The following is a 21,320-nucleotide window of genomic DNA, read 5'->3' as shown; positions in this document are numbered from 1 at the left end:
CAAAATCAATATAAAAACGAAAACCAATTATTAGTCGAAATAAGTAAAGATTAAAATCAACCAAGAAAATCAAAATAAATAAATACAGTACAAATTAGTTAAAATATTAGAATATTATACAGTCCCTCAAATTACAGCATACAATTAATATTAGTCAAATAAACAAAGACTTTTACTTACCAGGCTGAAAAGTACAAAAAACAATTACCGCAGAAAAGTAAACAGATTTGACATAAAATAAAATAAATTTGACAACTATTATGTAGATTATAAAATTACAACATTATTTATAGGTATGCAAAATTTAGCTTCTATTGTAAAGGGAGTATGTTCACTCCCATAGCCACAATGCCCTGCTACTAGGTTTAAGATTCTGCTGATGAAGCTCCAATAGAGAATACACGAGTACTGCACTCACATCATCTCGGACAATGAACGTGTACACCCTAGTGTGGCCTGCCCCAAGTGTAATGTATCTCTCAAATTCACACATAATACCTGTGAAAATCTTCTTCGGTCCTAAGGGGAGAGTGTTTAAAACCTGATGGGAAAAATTGTTTCAGTAGGCCTATCTAAGATTTAAAGATTTCCCTTCACAAAAAGCCATATGTGAATTAAGTAAAATTAAAGATACACTTTTCAAAATCAACAGTTTTATTGTAAGAAATATCTAGGTTTAATCAAAACAGGCATCACATTTTTTACCAAACAAACTGAACCGATTCTTTGAGGGCAAAAAGGGAAAGAATAATTCATGTAAATTGAAATCAAATTTTACAAAATGTACAAGTTTTATATATTTACAAATAATGACCAGAACAGTCTGGCCAGCAGAGCAATAAAAACAATTGAATATATAGAAGAGGGCAAGAAAGTGCACAGCTGAGAAGATGCTTTACATGAGACTGATGAATCAGTAACAATTCTTCCTATCATGCAATGTTTCTTAGTCTCGACTATGTCCACATCTATTGCTCTTCCCATCAGATCGGGCTTGTTCTCCACTAATACCTGGAAAACAATGAGTGTTAAATCATCGTTTTGTTAGGAGGTGGATTAAAACTTGGAATAGGTCTTAAATAACGAAATAACTATTACTTACTTACTCTTACTTACTATATAAAAGGTGATATTGAGCAGCATCAACAATACCTGTTCTCTGTGTCTGACCTTGACTGGTCCGACCATCTCTTGTCTGTATTGGTCTCCAACAAGGACGTCTTCCTTCAGAATTACATTTGGTTGTTTTCTTCAATTGGGATTCATTACTTCGCAACCCCAGATCATCTCATTCTCCTTCTCTTTATGTTACTTACAATGTCCGTACAGATCCTTAAAATGCCTATTGATACTCAACTTCAAGATATAACTTTCATCCTATAATAATAATAATAATATCTTTATTGCCGTGAAACAAATATACAATTGCATGGCATCCGTCAACATTTAATACAGGAATAACAAGCAACAGCAAAACAAATAAATACAACAGCATAAAACAATTAATAATACGAATGATTAAAAAATTACACAGAACTTGTCATTTGATTGTTTAGAACCTCAGAGCAGCCGAACACCATCTACTCATTTGTATCAAAAAACTCACCCACAGTGTAATATTCTTTATTAATCAGATATCTTTTTAAAATCCGTTTGAACCGTTTTTCGTTCCTTTCTTTCCTTATTTGTTCAGGAAGACTATTCAAAAACCTCACCCCCGTCTGAGAGGGCAAGCTTGAGGCTGCACGGGACCTGTTTTGGGCCAACCTATATTGTTCTCTGCCTCTAGTTGAATACGAGTGAATGTCCTGGCCTTGTGTTAGGCTGCATTTAAATTTGGAAAACGTGGCAGCTTCCAAGATATACAGAGAGGCAAGAGTAAGCAGGCCTAGCTCCCTGAAGACGGCCCTACAAGACTCTCTCACCTGTAGTTTAGCCACTATTCTGAGTGCTCTCTTTTGAAGACGGAACAACCTGTGGAAGTCCGCTTCTGCACATCCACCCCAAATTGCAATTCCATAAGAAAGATGGGGGTAAATAAGGCCAAAGTAGGCCATTAGCAAGACATTTTCTGGACAAAATTTTGAGAGGACTCTTAAGGCAAAACAGCCTGAAGATATCCTCGTGCAGACGTTGTCAAGGTGGTTACTCCAAGTGAGCCCACGGTCAATGGTGACGCCCAGAAATTTAAAAGAATTGACTTGTTCAATTTGTGAGTCATCAATCATGACCGTTACAGTCTCACTTGGTGCCTGTAAAAACGGATGAAATTTGTTTTTTGAGAATTTATTTTCAAATTGATGTTTTCAAAAAATTGAACACATGAATTTAGATCTACAAAAGTTTTGATTTCTAGATTTGGAAGATTGTTGGCACTGCAACAGAGAGTCGTATCATCAGCATACTGAAAATTCGCTAGATCCAGATGCTGAAGACAGATCGTTAACGTAAATTAAAAATAAAATTGGACCAAGAATGGATCCCTGCGGGACACCATACTTTAACAGAGCTGGTTTTGAAAGATGATTTGAGACCTGCACCTGTTGAGTTCTGTTTGAAAGGTAAGATTTTATCCAATTCAACGGAACACCTCGAACACCGTAGTGTTCTAATTTTGACAAGAGGATACTGTGGTCGACGCAGTCAAAAGCCTTGGTAAGATCTAGAAAGACACTGAGTGTCGGGTGATGCTTGTCCAGATTCTCAACTACCTTACTGCCAAGGCTATGCACTGCATCCACTGAACATTTCCCCCTTCTGAACCCGAATTGATCAAATGAAAAAATGTTGTGATGATTGAGGAATGCTAACAACTGAATCAAGAACAGTTTTTCAAAGATTTTGCTAAACACAGGCAAGAGAGAGATAGGACGGTAGTTGTTGGCATTGAGTGGGTCCCCCTTTTTAAAGATTGGAATAATTTTTGCCCTTTTCAGATCTTCAGGGAAACACCCACTCTTAAAAGATGCATTGACTGCTTCCGTCAATGGACGTAATATATGCTCAGACAGTTGCTTGAGAAGCCACACAGACATGCCATCGACATCTGTTGATCTCTTCGACGGTAATTGTTTTATGACAGTTGCAACTTCCTCCTCTGTTACGGGGAAAAGTCCCATAGACATAATGGGGCTATCGCCTATCACTGGCTGCATATTTCTCAAGGATGTCACATTTGAAATTGCTACTTGGGAAAAATAATCATTAAGGTAGTTTGCCACAATCAAAGGTTCTGTGACTACACCACTGTTTATTCTTACATGAATAGGTTTTTCATTTTTCTGGCCTTTTATATTGTTGATCACACCCCATGCTGATTTTGAGATATTGTCACTAGCTTTTAATTTTTTTCTAATTTCATAGGATTTCGCTGCTCTAATTAGTTTTCTATAAATTCTTTTGTAATTTTTAAAAAATATTTTGAAATTTGCATCTCTTGTTGCTTTAGCCGTAATATAGTGTCCTATGACATCGATTCCCAAGGCTACTGAAAAAGAGGTTGCCTCAAGCGTGCATATGACATGACCCGACGACCCGGACGGTACTGCTTTAAATTCACATTTCAATTCAATTCAAATCAAATTTCTATATTCATTATTTTGTACAATATATACATTGAATAGTGTCAGGTTGTACAACAACTCAAACTAGCTAGTAACTAACTAGGATGACAATCTCATCCTTTCTATGCAGGAGACTGGAAAGTTACACAGTTATTAATTATCAAAACAAAACCTAGCGCATACCGTGACAAACAGGCGAGTCACTTAAAAGAGATCTATCTGAACTCCCTGAAAGCATTTCAGATCTCAGGGTCTATTGCTGATAAAGCCATCATGACTGCTAGAAAAAAAGATTATGACCTAAAATTGAGAAATCTTCAACAAAAAGCTATATCCAACCATATTCCTCAATCACAAAATAAATCCAAAGCCTTGTGGAATGTCGTAAACTCTGAGCGTAAAACCAAACAATCACTGGAACACAAATTTCAACTAAAAATAGACGGACAGCTGGAAGAAAATCCTAAAACTATAGCAAACCATCTCAACCTCTACTTCTCTCAGATTGGCGAAAAAACCCTAACCACAAATCAACATTCAAATCACTCACCATGCATAGATTCAAACCCACGTCAATTTCAGTTTCAACCCGTAACCATCAGAGATGTAAAAGACGCCATAGCAACCTTAAAACCCAAGCTATCGTGTGGAATTGACGAGATCCCAGCTAAAGCTGTAAAACACTGTGCAAATCAACTTGTGATTCCGTTAGCAACTATCATCAATAAATCTTTTTCGCTAAGCCAGTTCCCATCCTTGCTGAAGATCTCAAAAATATACCCTAAACAAAAAAAGGCTCTGCTACAGATGTTGAAAACTACCGCCCTATTTCATTCATATCCGTATTCTCCAAGTAATTGAAAAAATTGTTCTAACCCAATTAATGGTTTTTTTTTGCAGAAGAAAAACTCATCAGCCAAAACCAACATGGATTCATTAAGGGAAGGTCCACATCAAGTGCAGTTACAAATATTGTTGAGTTCATCATCGACCAGCTAGAAGAACGCAAACATGTCTCAGCAGTAATGCTTGACTACAGCAAGGCATTTGATTGTCTGGGCCACAAGCTAATTACAAAAAAACTAGCATCCCTTGGAATTAAAGGCAGGGCGAATGCATGGTTTGCTAACTACCTTCACGGACGAACGCAGGTTGTCGAAACTCAAGAATCATCCAATGGAAGGAAGAAAACATACATATCAGAGCCACACCCGGTCAAGAGAGGAGTACCACAAGGGTCTGTGCTTGGCCCTGTCTTGTAAGTTCTATTTACAAATGACTTCCCTATCATGATCAAGGAAAACAGTACGTCTGAATGTATCATGTACGCAGACGATACTACTATCCTCTTACACAACAACAGTGCAGAACAGCTGAACACAGACTCTCTCACCACACTCACCAGAGCAAAAATCTACTGCAAACAAAATGATCTGGCCCTCAACCATACAAAAACTGTTCGAATTAATTTCAGCCGTAAAACAGAGCAAATAGCTGACCTAACAGATGTGAAAACTGTACAAAATTTCAAATTATTAGGAATTACACTAGATACTGGCCTTACCTGGAACAATCACATCGATGATCTTTGTAAGAAACTCAGCACTGGTGTATACGTGGTGAGAAGAATTAGATGGATTGGTGACTTATTATCAGCAAAAACAGCGTACCATGCTTTAATGGAGTGGCATATACAATATGGTCTTGTTGTCTGGGGTGGGACTACTGAAAGCAACCTTAACAGAGTATTGAAGCTGCAGAAAAAAGCCATACGTATACTTGCCAACCTTCAACCCTCAGGTAGCTGCAGGGAAGCTTTCAGATCGCTTGGTATTCTAACTGTTGTAAATCTTTACATCAAAGCAGTAGTCCTTCTGGTGAGTGAGTCTGATCTGCCAAAAAGCGCAAATTTTCACGCTTACAACACCAGGCGAGGAAACGACTTCATTCTGCCAGTACATCATACCACGCAGTACGCCAGAAAACCATCCTACACTGGCCGCAAAGTCCACAATAGCCTACCACCATCACTGAAGTCACTGAAGGGAAAACCGCTGAAAACACAACTTCACAAGTGGCTGATAGACAGACCTGCCTACTCCTTGAAGGAATTCCTTGAATCCGATCTGAACCATTAACTTGCAATACATTTTTCATGATATTGTTAAGCAAAAAGAAAAAAAAAACTCTTGTAGCCTACTAGTTACAAGTTATATTATTGTGTTTTTATTGACACCATTGTATTATTCTTAATAATATTACAAAAAGAAGAATGATTTGATTTGATTTGATTAATGTATTCATTATGACTTTGATGGGTAGAAAAAATCTTCAAAAGAATACGGAGCACACAACTGCCACCTGTTAAATTTTTTTTTATTGTTGTTTGTTTTTCATTTATTTATTTGTAGAAGAATGGTTAACTGCATCACACGGGCTCTAGATGGATCTCAGAGAGCAGCTGGTGTTCTCTGTGATCTGTCCCGGGCCTTTGATTGCGTTGATCACGACATCCTCATTGGTGAATTTAAAAAAATTGGTATTAAAGGCAAAGAAATTAATTTATTTTCATCTTATCTTTCCAATTGGTTTCAGAGAACTAAATTAACAAAAAATAATGAAACTGTTTATTCAACTTGGGGAAATGTACCATGTGGTGTGCCTCAGGGGTCGATACTGGGCCCTAGTATGTTCATAATCTATGTTAATGACCTACCTCAAAGTCTCAAATATGGAACTCTTTCAGTATGCAGACGATACAATGGTGCTATGTACGGCACCCAGTATCGACTCCCTGCGGCACACACTCGACAGGGTAGGGAGGTACAAGCTCTCAGAGACTGGTTCCAGGTGAATGGGTTGGTTATGAATGATGATAAAACTCAGCTTATACAGTTTAGTTCTAATAATAATTAATATAAAACAGATAAAATTACAACATCAAAATCTAAAATGCCACTGCAGCAAAATGTGAATTTTTTAGGTATAACTAACTGTCAATGAAAATCTTAACTGTAAATCACAAGTTTTTAATTTGATCAAACGATTAAACCGCTATATTTTCTCTCTTCGCGCAATCAGACAAGCTGTTAACTTAAAGACTCAGCTTATAGTTTATCATGCTTATTTTTCTTCAATAATGACATATAGTATTCTGGTTTGGGGAAACTCATGCCACTCCCAACAAAATATTCAAACTTCAACAAAAAGCAATTAGAATTATTGGGCGAGTTCCTCGTAGAACTCCTTGTAAAAGTCTTTTTCAAACATTTTCAGTTTTAACATTTTATGATCACTATATTTTAGAAATTTCAAATTGGGTTAAAGACAATCTGTCCTCATTCATAACCCAACCCATTCATTCCCATCACACTAGATTTAAGAGTTATATTAAGCCTGAAACCCATAGATTAGAGAAATTTCATTTATCTCCCCAATATATAGGCCCAAAAGTTAACAATAAGTTACCACTCCACATAAAAAATATTGATTGTAATACACAGTTCAGATCCACCCTGAAGACCTGGTTAAAAACAACATTTTTTTTCTATCGAATGTTATTTAAATAGGGACATTAAGTTAGATTAATAATTTAGTAAGACTTTTCTTGTTATTTCTTAGTTTTAGTATTATCCTGTATATGACTTTATGTCCTGTCGAATGATGTAATGAATAAATAAACGTCATCATCATCTCCTGCGGTCACGGAAACGTCATCGTCGTCTCTCGTGGTCACGGAAACGTTATTATCGTCTCCCGCGGTCACGGTAATGTTATCGTCATCCCCAGCGGTCACAGAAAGGTCATCGTCGTCTCCCGCGGTTTCGGAAACGTCATCGTCGTCTCCCGCGGTTTCGGAAACGTCATCGTCGTCTCCCGCGGTTTCGGAAACGTCATCGTTGTCGTCCACTATTTATTTATTTATTTATTAAACATCATCACATTACATCAATTCTCTTGACAGATGATTTGTCACAAAGTCTAATACTAATACTAGAGGTGTGCGGATATCCGAAAAATCGGGTCGGATTCGGTTCGGTTCGGATATCCGTATCCGAACCGGGTCCAAATTCGATATCCGACACTATCCGTTATATATCCGACTTTTTCGGATAGACAATATATTTTGACGTTTTGGACAGAAAACTAAATCTCCATAGCCACCATTAGTTTCCCAGGACAAAATTACAGCAATACGTTTCCAACAACCTAACAGCAAACGGCAAAGAAGCCGTATGATGCAATACTGATAACTAGTTTAGTCGTTATCGGCTGTTTTGCTTTACGATTAGATTCGTCTGGAACGAACAGACATAAAGCAGAAAAGAACTACCATGGTCAAATGAAAGTCAACTCGTGCTTGTCTCGCTCCTGATACTAGGGGCGCTGCGTAATAGTTTTTTTTACAGTACTGTTTCAAAGTAGAAAAATCTAGCCTACTACTGTGATGTTACGTAAACAATAGATTTAATGTTTCCCAAAAAAATGTCAGAATAGAAACAATATAAAGGCAACACAATAGAAGGGTGGGAGGGGTTGGGCAATGACCTCGAAAGGAGCGCGGGTAGTGAGTCAAGTAGGACCGGAGGGGGAAGGGGTGGGTAAGACCTTGAAGCTATATATAGACGTGCACTACTTCCCTAAACCTAAAGGACTGGCCGGCGAGTGGTATTCCAATCACAGGACAAGATACGTTGTTTTTTGGGTATTCATTGCCCGGTTTGACTTTGGATTGTCTTACTGTGTAGAAACTTTGAATAATAAAAAATAAAGTTAGAACTAAGCACGATTTTTTAGCATTGATTGTGTACATATTAAATGATTAAACTATAGGGACCATGGATATATACAAACTTTTGAAGTGATTTTAATTTCAACATCAAAATACAATATTGCACAATCGTGATGTTTTAGGTCATTGACCTTTATTATGCATCCGGTATTGCTGATTCAGAAGAGAAGCACGTTGATAAATTATAAATTGATATTCCCGTAGTTAAAAAGAATTATTTTATAAACCTATAAAACAAAATCATAAAATCTTACATAAAGATAACAATAACGGAAATTGTAAAAAGGGTATAAAGATAACAACGTCATTCTTTCTCTTTGTTCTTCTATTTCTTGGGTTTCCCTTCTCACGCATTCAACAAGTTGCCATGGTTACTAATCACCCATGTCGTTATCAGCTTTTGTGACATAGCGCACAGCAGGGGGGTAAAACTTGACGAAAATCGGTTAATTTTTACCTATTATTTAATTACCAATGAATGTACTACTTTATTGATATTTGGTACTGTATTAATAATCGGTCAAAATGGCCGTTTTTTGTCAAATTTTACACCAAATTTATTGAAATTTCAAGGTGAATATTAATAAAACATTCATTACCAAATATTTGTATTCATTTAAAAGATTGATTTGTGGTATTGGGTTCCCCACTGAGTGCAGCCGAGCGGCACTAATGAGCGTCGACCTTCTTGGGGGTGAACAATAGACGGCTTATCAGACCCTATCAGACCCTCCCCTCCCCCGTGGTCTGGAGAAAGCTTGTAAACAAACTATTGCACAAGCGTGACTTGACATTGGGCTGCTTCAACTATAATTTTGTCAAATGAACTGTGATGTTTCAAAATCAAAAACAATAATTTGGGACCATACTGCTTAACAATAATGGACTGCAATTATTGTTGAACATACAATCCATTTTTAACAAACTAAGATTATACGATTCAAATACAATTATAAAAATGATCTTGGTATTTTACTTGGGGTAATGAAGTTATGTAGGCTAGTGTAATTCTCGGTTCATCAAGGTTCTACTCAATTATGTTTGGCAGTGAATAAGTGTAGAATGCAATTTATAAATTCAGGGATACACACCTTTTACACAGTTATAAAGTCTAATTTAATTGCCCAACATCAAATCGTGAGCTAGAGCCCATCTTAGTGCATTAGTGATGTTTTCTAAACTTGGCAAACCCACAAAATGCCACTTAAGGCCAATAATCCGTTCCAAAAACGTAAGGAAATACAATGTGAAAATAAACTTGAGATCGAACTCCTTGGCTTGTGAGAACCAGGAAACAAGATAAAACATAACCTCAAGTAGTAAACAAGCACAAACGTTTGACATCAGTCCTGCTGAGCTAAGGTGTTGTGTGAAGATTTCGGCTGCTAGTGTACTTAATTCAAGCAACCAACTTTTGAAAATGAATGTTGTGAATTGTGATTTTCAAGAGAGAGAAAACTGTGAACTTGGCTAATTTGAAATTCTATAGTTCAAAATCGTCATTTAAGTTTATTTACACAGCTTTACATTGTTTTATAGAAATACATATGCAGCTCATTATTAACCGCGCCGAATTATCCGAATCCGAAAATATCCGAATCCGAACCTCCCAATATCCAATCCGATCCGAACAGAGCCTCAACTATCCGATCCGAAATGAAATTTCACTATCCGCACACCTCTAAAATACTATACTACATTTTAAATAATAAAATAGCTTACAAAAGAAATAAAGCAAATAATAAGCTACAAACCTATAGGAGAAGCAATGTCTTTCAAATATACTCATTTTCCAGATATTCTTCTAACGAGTAAAATGCCCTCTCCAAAAGGAAATTTATTAAAGATAGTTTAAATTTAGAGAATGAGGCAATATTTTTAATCCCAGCGGGTAATTTATTGTAAATATTTGGCCCCATATACTGAGGGGATAAATGAAAGATTTTAAGCCTATGTTGAACTAGTTTTATAATATTTTTGAATCTTGTGTTATGTGGATGAGATTGTTGACAGTCCATGAATGTGTCGAAATCACTTTTAACCATTAATGCCAATTTGTAAATATAAGAGCTAAAAAAAGTTAAAATTTTAAAATTAATAAATAAATCTTTACAATGTGTTCTACGGGAGACTCTGGCCATTAATCTTACAGCTCTTTTTTGAAGAATAAATATTTTTTTGGCCTGGCTTGATTCTTGAATCAACATTGAATCAAAATTTGCCACTATCGCAGCTAAATCGTGAACATTTCCCGAGGCCGTGTAGACATCATCATCATTGGCTTTCGCGGTTACGTAAACGCAAGACGACGATCGCGGCAAAATCATGAAAATTCCCGACATTGAAGAAGGGCCGGATTTAGCATTTTGGCGCCCCTAGGCCCAAATAATTTTTCCGCCCCCTGTTCTGGTCACAGTTTCTTTCTCACAAACCTTTATTAAAAACTATATCATGTCTAGAGGCCTATGTTAATTGCTTGAACACCACTCCTCGTCGGAATGTTATCATTGCAAGTTTTTTGAAGAATTGTCTTGGTTAGCCTTAACAAAATGCCGTCTTAAACACTTTTGGCAATTTTATGCTTTTAGCAAATGCTCACGCTTGTGGGACTGAAACAAAACAATCCAACCCACAGAGCATTTCTGCAAAAAATAGCATGTCCATTGATTCCAATTTCAGACCCCAAAACGTGAACTCCATAACAGTACGTGATACCATAGGTTAACCATAGGCCTTTAGTAGATTTGTCATCCTTAGGGATTAGCTGAAAACAATTCTTTTTATTTAAGTTATATGTTTTTTAAACCTAGTTTGTCCAAAATAAAACGATCTAATCATAAACAATAGGTCGTTCCCTGGTTATATTACAAGAAACTAAAACACTCACAACGACAACATCGAACTATCCCTAAATTAATAGAAACAAAATTACGTTAAAACTAACTTCCAGTGTCACCAACATATATGAACTAGACATGAAAAACAATATTTAGGATTTTAGATTTAGATTTTAGATTTAGATTTAGATTTGTTGTCATGAGAGCCGAAGCCCCCTGACTGCTTACCCGGTACCTATCCTTCAGGACATACCCGGGCCCCATGATGTAGGCCGAAGCTTACGCATCAACCTTTAGCACATCATGGGCGGATGACTTAAGGTCATCAGGCTCGCCGGCTGCCGAAGCAGACCCTTCGGAAAGAGGGTTGCCCCTCAATCCTAACCAGGGATTCCGGCTGCTTGTTTAAGCGTCACTCCACCTGGGTTCCACTAGGTCGGAACCTAGAGGTCCATAGTAGAGCGCCCCGACGCATTTAGTGCAAGCAACACTCGGGACCTATCTCATCCCTGACAGGCAGAACCCGCCATCAATAGCCAGGAGGAAGGGGACCATCAGCACGCTGACGGGGGGAACCCCAACCTCCCATTTACACCGCTGCCCGATCGAGGCCTGACCCATTGCTGGGAACCAGAGATATCCAGAGCGATAGATCCCCAGATACCCCTGGCGGGCTCGGACCCAGCACCCGATCTACTTCGTTTGCCCGTCAGACCCAACATCACTGCCAGGCCATCAGGGTTTCCCAAAAGGAGGCAGGTATAGAAGTGGGACCCACCCGGATGAACCTATCCACCAGAGGTGGCGACACCCTTGACTCAATTGAGGTTCCGGGAAGAACCCCCCACACTCAAGATAACCATACCGTCCGTGCTCAGAGACAGGGATAGGTTTGCATAAGTACCTACAAACCGTTGCCCTCACACTGCGGAAAGTTACGTTGCCCTTGAGTGTCCCCGTGAGCTGCGGGTACTTGCCCGTTTTCACCTCCAGGAAAGGTTACTTCCAAAGTCGAGGATCTGCCCACTGAATGCTGGTCGCACACAACAAGCAGGCCGAAGCCCAAAGAACCACAGACACAGGTAGGTTAGAGATTATGATGTACTTCCATCTCTCCTAGAGCTAAACACCCCTCCATCCTGGATAAAGGAATGTCACTGGGACCCGATGCCCAGTCGACCATGTCTGTGGCCAACTTGAAAATGCCGATACCAACACGGAGCATTTACCTCCCCTCTGGGGGCTAGGTATTTCACCTCCCAGGACGAGGCTACTTCCAAAGTCGAGGATATGCCTCACAAAATGTCAGTCGAACACAGCAGGTAGGACTCAGTCACAACCACAGTTACAGGTAGATGAGGAGAGGCGGAATTAACGGCATCACTGAGAGCTAAACACCCCCCCCCCACCCTGAATGGAGGGAATGTCACTGGAGGCTCCCCCTAAGGGGCTGGCGCTTACCAGTCGTCCATAACTGTGGTCTACCTGAAGTGCCGGGTCTGACACCGGGCAGTTACCTCCCCTCTGGGAGAGCTAGGGTCCGCGTGGTCGCCCAGGCCACGAACCCACGCAAGCGTGAGCCCCCTGCGGTTTATTTATATATATATATATATTTTTTTTTTTATTTTTTTTTTTTTTATATATATATTTTTGTTAATATTTAGGATTAACAATATGATAACAAGTCGACTTGAGTTTATGGCTAATCTATGGTGGTACTGCATCCAGATTATATTTGCAAAGCAATAGTCCGGCCAACCATAAGTATCCTCAGGTCTGAGCTGAGGAGGAAATGACACCAAATGGTGCTTTGGAGGGGATTTTATTTTTCTAAAACCTGTTGCAAACTCAGATATTTTTTTCGTTATTGAATTTTAAAGATAAACTTATCGTATTTTAAATATTCAAAACTTATTATATATTTTAACTTGACCTTGCAGGTTGCTGTAAACTGATCAAAAGATTAGTTAATACATTTTCTTTTTGTGAGGTAAGGGTGGTAACGGTGTCTAGTCTAACACGCATACGCCCCTAATCACTCCGATCAGTGGCGTTGAGCCAGCATAGTGGCAGTGCAAAGAGTAGGCCTACAGTGGCAATACGATGCGTACTGCTCGGGCGCTCGACAACATCCCTACAGCCTACTCCCGTATAACCAATGTTCGTTATCAATGTTGTAACGAAATTGATGCGTAATGTTGAAAAACTGTTTATATTTTTCTAACAGTTATTTCTTCTAATGAATTTAAAAATTATAATGCTTTGTTGGCAAGAGTTTTTTTTTTACATCAACTCGCAAAATATGTTAAGCAATGGTTATTTGTTTTATTTTTAGATATTAAAAAATATGTTTTCTCTCGACCGTGCGCCCTCTGGGAGCTTGCGCCCATAGGCCCGGGCCTACCGGGCCTATTGGGAAATCCGGCCCTGCATTGAAATCAAATTTAAGACTAAATCCTGACTTTTCAAGACCATTTTGAAATTCAATACTAATTCCCGATTTTCCCGGCTACTAGACACCCTGAAATTTACAATGGGATGAGAAGTCTACTTGTGTTGGTTAGTCTATACTGCTATCCCTTCACTTTACAAATAAAAATCCTGGCCTAGAACCATTCTTTGACAAAACCAACAAACCTGTTCATAATACTTATTGTGGCCGACAAGATTTTTCCCGTCAAATGCCTCTTCAGTAATCAAGATCCGTTGTCTCGTGCCAAGTTTGTGAGAGTACGGCTCATACGACTGAAACAACTCCGATAACCTCTTGGTTCTCTGCTTCACCTGTCAATAGTCAACAAACTCATCAATATCACACCAAGTGTTCAATACACACACAGACACAGGACAGTACACTCGACAAAAGTGTACACAGTAGACTCTCAATTATCCACAAGTGGATTAACCACGATCACAAAAGATCCAAATAAAAATATATTATGCAATGTAATGAACCTTATAAAACGGCAACCAAGATGTTAAGCATGAGGAGTATAGGAATAATTACCAATATTATATTATCATAGGCCTTTGGATATTATTTGTTTTATAAATCGATATGCGTGAAACAAGTTGAAAGGTATCTAAATTGAATTTAAGTTGTTTTATAGTCACCTAAGCTTGTACCAAAGTTTTAACTACCATTAAAAGTTAATGTTATTTATTTTCTGGGCATTTTAGGTTAAGTTCACATTATTCTTAAACAAATAATTATAGGATGGAGAGGACACAGCAAAACAAAACAATTACAAAGGTTTTGTAACTACCATCTAGGCCTACTTCTGAAGAAGCCTCTGAAAGAGGCGAAATATTAAGTATATTATGTGTGTGATTTTATGTGTTCTTTGACTCGTCTGCAACCTTTTATCAGGTGAGTTAGCTGTGTCCTCTCCATCCTATATTTATTTATTTAATCCAAGCTAAATGCTTTTTCCTAAAAACATTATTCTTAAACACTCATTGTTGTGGATAACAGACATAATGTGATAATAACACTTAGTTTAGAGCCATACGTCTAGACTTATAAAATTCTGAAAAAAGGTTACTTTACTTTTTTGATGAAATATTTATAACATGTATTAACTAAAAATATTGGAATCTGAAATGGTATGGGTTTATGAATAAACCCAACTATACATTCCACCAAATTGATTCTCTGGTAGAAGAACGAGAGAAATCGTTTTAGAATCGTGCTAATCCCCTTCTAAAGTATACCAGCCACAGAGGGTTGGCAGTCAATTAGCCAATACAAGCACCTGAATCTATGCAATGGAGCTAATGCAGCAATGGAGTGGTCAATTCCCCGTACGTAAATATTTTTTACATATGACACCTTCTAGTTTAACAATAGTTAACCTATTCCTCAAATCATATTTTAAAACACATATGTTACCATCTCACCTGGTCTGTTGGTATTCTTGGAAGCCTAGCGGCTGGAGTACCAGGCCGAGGGAAAAACTGGTTGATAAACAGCGAAGGGAAGCGATATTTGTCACAAAGACTCATAGTCTCCTCAAAGTCACTCTCTGTTTCAGTGGGAAATCCACAGATTATGTCCGTAGCTATGGTGATTCCAGGTACTCTGCAAAGATAGTGAATTGTTATGTTATGTTCTATTGTTAAATCTATATTTATAAAAGAGGAAGTTTGTATATATTTGAACGTTATGGACTCTGAAACCGCTCGTAAATTATGAAAATATCAGATCTAATTTACAGTAAATCCTCACTAACTCGACAATTTGTGGACCCAGAGGTTGTCGAGTCATCCAGAACATAGAAATTTTTAATGGGTTTTAATAAATGCACACAAAACAGACTAATTTGTACATAAACATTTATTTCTTACATGAGTATTACTTGCATATTGAGTAAACAATCTTTTAAGAAATGTCAAATATTCAACAATAAAACTAAATGTTCTGAAAAATTTGCTTGAAAAGTCGCTCGGACTAGTAATACAAAGCTAGCTAGAAATACCTGGTCAGCTGTTAACTGTTGAATTATCGGGTGTCGAGTTACTGAGGTTTTACTTTTTAAATAATATGAGTTAGATTAGTAGTCCTTACTTTGCCTTGATAATAGAGTAATTGCCCAGGGTGTCCACCAGGCCAAACAGAAAAAATTCATGAGTAATTCCAGGTAGTTCAGGTTGTAATTTTCATACTAAATTTTCCAACACGATTTTGTGCCAACTCCAGTAATGCTGTTTTAGTGCTAACGAAAACATCACCACTGTCTACCGTCGTCATGACAAAATCCTGATATTGTTCAGCGATAACAGAAACGTTATAATTGTCTCCCACAATCACAGAAAAGTTATCATCAAATTTTCTAAAAAGTCACGCGGCCGTTTGGTCATCATCATCGTCACCCGTGATCACAGAAACGTCATCGTTGTCTCCCGCGGTCACGGAAACGTCATTGTCATCTCCCGCAGTCACCGAAACACCATCGTCGTCATGTCCAATCGTGGCGAAATCTCTCAATTATCCCACGGCCATTTGGACATCAACATCGTCTTCTGCAGTTACGGAAACGTCATTGTCGTTTCTCGCGATCACGGAAACGTCTCCGTCGTCTCCTGCGGTCACTGAAATGTAATTTTCAGGCGAGATCGCGGCGAATTGAAAATTCCTGCATGAATCCCGGTTTTTCCCGCTTAAAAAAAAATCACGCAAAATTCCCGGTTTTCCAGGTCGGTCGACACCCTGTGCCATTTCATTTTATGTAGGCCTATTAACAAATAAAACAGACAGATATAGGTAGCCGACACAAAGACACATTTCAAAGGTATTGGTACCAGTAAGGTTTTTTTGAATCATGTGCGTACGCGAGTTGTGGCCACAGCGACGACAATACCGATCGGTCCTTAAATGTAAAAATTATGTGTTCATGATATGTGTTTTGTGTTAATGTTCAAGACGAAGCGATAGCGGATCACCTGATGATGTCACTGTGTTGACAAAACGCGTCGTATGACCACACCATTTTGAAACGTTAGAAGGTAACAGTATATTATTATTAATAACTGACGTTCCAGTAGTAGGAATGAATTCTAATTAATTCTACACGACTGACTTAAATGTGAAACTAAATAGACCTACTCATACATTAATTTAATTAATGTCTTTACCTAATATCTAATTATTGTCTAGTACTAGTAAGTAAAGTAATCAATCAAACGCAACGCCAGTACTGGCAAGGGGTGTGAGGGATCAGTGAATGAAATACCGAACTCCTATAGGCCTACTCGCATTCGCCACACACTTAAAACAAGTTCATATAAAAAAAACATCGATCCTAGACTGCCTTTTGCTGTCACAAATTTACTAATCTATATAATTCATACGCTACATGAAACTTTGTCGGTTGAACTCCTCTGCCATTTCTTAACCGATTTTATCCATTGACGTTTCATTGTAAAGAGCGTGTTGCGTAGATTTGCAAACATTTTTGAAAAAGTCCCTTGGGCTCTGCCCCAGTGGCTTTTAAAGTTCCCATGTTATCCTTATGAAGAACATATATTTTTACATTTTGATCAGCTGTATAATTTAATTTCTGTTATTTATTTTTCAATTCAACGAAACGCATTGGGTACTAGGGGTGGGCGAGTACTCGACCTTTGAGTAATTACTCGAGTTTTTTCAAATTACTACTCGAAAATTTCGAGTCGAGTAGTTATAAATAGTGCCAATTCACGATTTTCTACATCCATATTTAATAAATTATATTTTGTTTTGTGTTGATGCCTTATTTATCCCCATTCCTACAAAAAACAACTATCTAACCTCATATAGGTTAGACCAGCGTAAACCAAATGTTCAACAAACACCCATCGTCATTCGGCAGAGCTAGCAAGAGGACTACTACTACTAACAACAGACTTTCACTTTCCTACAACAGTCAACAATACGTCTCGATAACGATACAGTAAGTTGAAATAAAGCATTGAATGAATCTATCGAATTGCAATAGTCGATAGTCAACAAGGGAGTCTCGTGACTAGTAGGCCTAACAATGGCAGACGATTCTTGAAGATATTATAAAGTACAGTATCAGATTTAGTTTGAACTGCCATAAAAATATTTTATACCAAAATATAGATATACAACAAATAAAAATAACCTATTGTAGCATAATATTTTTTCAAATTAATCGGTATTGGTGTTTAGTTTTACAAACCGATAAGTTACTGCAAGGAACATAGATGCATCTGAATGACGCAATCTCATTGGGTCTAGGCAAATGGCAGAAAGAAAAGATCAGTTCCACTTTAAACTCAGTGTTGCCAGATGGACGATAATTTTTGTACTTTTACAACTGTGGTATTGGCGTAAACAAACTATAAGTATAATTTTCTAATGAGTTTACATAAACATGATTTAAATTAGTCAAACTATTACCTTTTTTACAAAATAAAAGCTATAACAATTTTATGATAATTTTGCCGACATTCACCATAATGGTGTAATGATAAATATGGCAACGTCAGCCCTGCAAAACAGCTGTTTGATGGGAAAACAAAGCAGAAGCAGACAGCAGGAGCAGACCGACTAGAGAGAAAGAGAGAGAGAGAGATAAAGATGGTGACGCATAGCAACAACAAGAACAAAACAAAACAATGGATTGGAGTGAAGTTATGTCAACGTCAGTTTTGAATGTTTTTACTTTGATGTGAATTTGTAACTTAAAATTGATTTTGTTAGTGGAAGTTTAATAGAAAGTAAAATAAACATATTCTGTTTGTGATTTTGATTGTGCAATTTTCAATCTGGTGGCAGAAACATGACAACTACAGTTTGAATTGTAACTTAACCTAGAAAATGTGAGTTTATAAAGAAAGGCCAAATAGGCTATACCAGGCTACAGTGAAATGTGTTTTAATTTTAAATTAAGTGTTTAATGTGGGATTTTATTTCGAGATAATAGGCCTACTATGTTTTTATTTGATATTTTCAGTCTGTCAGAGACGAGTGACTTGATCATTTTTATAAATGTACTGAGTGAAGAGGATCGGTGGGGCACACGGAAGATTTCTCAGGTGCCGTTTGACGTCACTAACTGCTGACGTCACTAACTGCTGCGTCTGAAGAAACAGACAATTTTATAATTTTCTATTATTAAATTAAATTATTATTGTTACCTTACAATATCCGTTTAGTGTTGGTAGATAGACAACTACATGTTTCGTGGCGACTGCCACATCCTCAGATTATCCTCTTCTCAGATTCGTCATTAATTTAAAACATAAAACACTGAACACACGTAGAAAAACACATTACATTTATTTCTGTACAGTCACGGTGCGTGCACGCGTTTGGTCGGACTGTAAACATAAAATTAAAAATTTTATTATCCTCAAATAAAAGTAATAACTGTTTTTCCTACTTACTTTAGCCGTAGAAAGTCAACAACTTTTTCAAAGTCAATACGACAATACTCTCTCTTCATATCACCCAACACAGAGTCACTTCCTGATTGCACCGGAACATGAAGGAAAGCATAAACTCTCGGGTGACTCAATATTCTTGCCATCTCCTGTAAATTAAAACACTGTGATGAAGGTTTATCATTTTCCTGATTTAAATAGTTCTGCTAATTGTGTCAATAGGCTAAAATTGTTTTACCAGTTTTGCTTTCCTATTAGTTGTCTGATAATAAATTAAAATAGTTTCACAAGGACCAGCTGTTTCAATAAATTCAAATTGTTTCACCAGTTGTGTAAACACTCAATACATTTTAACACTTGTATGGAAAAAATGAAAATCTTGTTCTTGCAAGATGACTATTAGTACAGTGCAATTAGCTTAAAAAAAGAGCAAACCGGGACATCCAAAAAAAAAGTTTCAAACCAGTGCCAAATTGTTGAATACACTTCCCTCAATATGTAAAAAAAAGTTACACTGATTTGAGTGTCGGGTTTGGGGGGGAGGGGGTGAAAATGGGGTGAAAATAGGACTTTTTTTACTTTTTCGCAAATACCTAAAAAACAGTGTGTTTTTCTTAAAATATAATAAATTACAAAAATAATCTACATTACATTTCGAACAAAATGATACCATACAATACCTATCTACTATGAACGGTTCAGGTAATATTGAGGGGTAAATGTGATTTTTTTCTTAAAATTCTAAAAAAGTTGTTTTTTAAATGGAGGAAACCCATGGACACCTATAAAAAAGTTTCTAATGAGTGCCAAATTGTTCAATAAACCTCCCTTGATATGTATAAATACAACCGTCGCAGCAAACCTGCATACTAAGCGAATTTCCATTCACCCGGCTTGATTTCTACTTTTATTTTATATTCCCTATAAACTTTCAGATTTATTTCCATTTTTAAATAACATTAATTTTAGTGAGTAGTTAGGTTTGCTGCTACGGGGAAGATGTTGAGGTGTGTTTTTTCAATTGAAATATTGATAGCTTAGTATGAAATAAACCAAATTGCCAAATTTGATTAAAATATATCCATAAACAAGCAAACTAGAACAGTTTATTTATTCTCCATAAGAATAACATGGGAATTTTAAATTTACAATTTTTTTAATTTTCTCCGTAGTCAATGAACATTCAAAAACACTTCAATATACTAAATTATTTGTTTTTTAAGCTCTTCAAAATGGTCTAGAGAGAAATTTTGAAATTTAAAGTTTTTAGGGTCAAAAATGAGAAAAACCCATTTTTACCCCATAAAACCTCCCATAAACCCCTGATCCCATGGTCCGATTATGCTGGTTCGCGAACTCGTTAGAATAAATGTAGGTTTACACGTTTGTACCAAATTTCATCAAAATCGGATCAATTTTGCTCGAGTTATCGCGCTAACGGTCACATATATAAATATATATATATATCTAATATATAAAATTCTCGTGTCACAGTGTTAGTCTGCAAACTCCTCCGGAACGATTTCACCGATCGTAATGAAATTTGGTGTGTAAATTCTGTAGGTATGCGAATCGGACGTAAACTATTTCCCGTTTCGAAATTCTTAAAAGGGCTCCGCCCCAGTGGCTCTGGAGTTTCCCATGTTAACCTTATGAGAAATGGAATTAATGAATCTTAACAGCTGTTTCAATTAAACAAGTTGGTTCTGTTCTATGATGGTCAATAGCATTAAAGTTCCAAGGATTACCAACAGCGTGCAGCACTATTATTTCTTTTACATTTATGACAACAGCTAATTTGCAACCAAAAGGTGAGTGAGCGTAGCGAACGAACTTCAACCTGGAGGCGAGTGAGCGTAGCGAACGAGCTAACCTGAAGGCAAGTGAGCGCAGCGAACAAGCTCCAACCTAAAGGTGAGTGAGCGTAGCGAACGAGCTCCAACCCAAAGGTGAGTGAGCGTAGCGAACGAACTTCAACCAGGACGTGATTGAGCGATGCGAACGAGATCATCTTGAAAATTAAACGTAACGGTACTTTCTTTCTATCGGTCTGTCTTAGGGGAAACCTATAACTTAGGCGATACGAAGTTCGCCGGGTCAGCTAGTAAATATATACTTTTGTGCCCACCCGGTTTGGCAGTCAGTGCGCTGGTAATTTACTCGGTGTGGCAGTCACCCGCCCGAAAGCCAGTCAGCTCTCCCATAAGCCAGTCAGGTATGGCTTCCCGTGCACTTTAT

General features: G+C 37.5%; 1 protein-coding gene across 1 annotated transcript in view; it reads right to left on the bottom strand.

Annotated features, from left to right (window-relative positions):
* Nucleotides 1–636: 636 nt before the first annotated feature.
* Nucleotides 637–21,320, bottom strand: part of LOC128982148 (threonylcarbamoyladenosine tRNA methylthiotransferase-like) — a 67,928-nt gene continuing 47,244 nt past the window's right edge. Inside the window, exons 7-10 of the mRNA XM_054401207.1 lie at nucleotides 19,086–19,231; nucleotides 15,093–15,273; nucleotides 13,830–13,976; nucleotides 637–1,011 (exon numbers count right to left, since the gene is read on the bottom strand). Coding sequence (XP_054257182.1) covers nucleotides 793–1,011; nucleotides 13,830–13,976; nucleotides 15,093–15,273; nucleotides 19,086–19,231 — 693 coding nt within the window. The 3' untranslated portion in view covers nucleotides 637–792. The remainder of the gene's footprint in view (nucleotides 1,012–13,829; nucleotides 13,977–15,092; nucleotides 15,274–19,085; nucleotides 19,232–21,320) is intronic.

The sequence above is a fragment of the Macrosteles quadrilineatus genome, unplaced genomic scaffold (assembly GCF_028750875.1).
Source record: "Macrosteles quadrilineatus isolate MER2022 unplaced genomic scaffold, UCM_ALF_1.0 Scaffold_134__1_contigs__length_289700, whole genome shotgun sequence".
Classification (NCBI taxonomy): domain Eukaryota; kingdom Metazoa; phylum Arthropoda; class Insecta; order Hemiptera; family Cicadellidae; genus Macrosteles; species Macrosteles quadrilineatus.
This window is presented reverse-complemented; position numbering and strand designations above follow the sequence as displayed.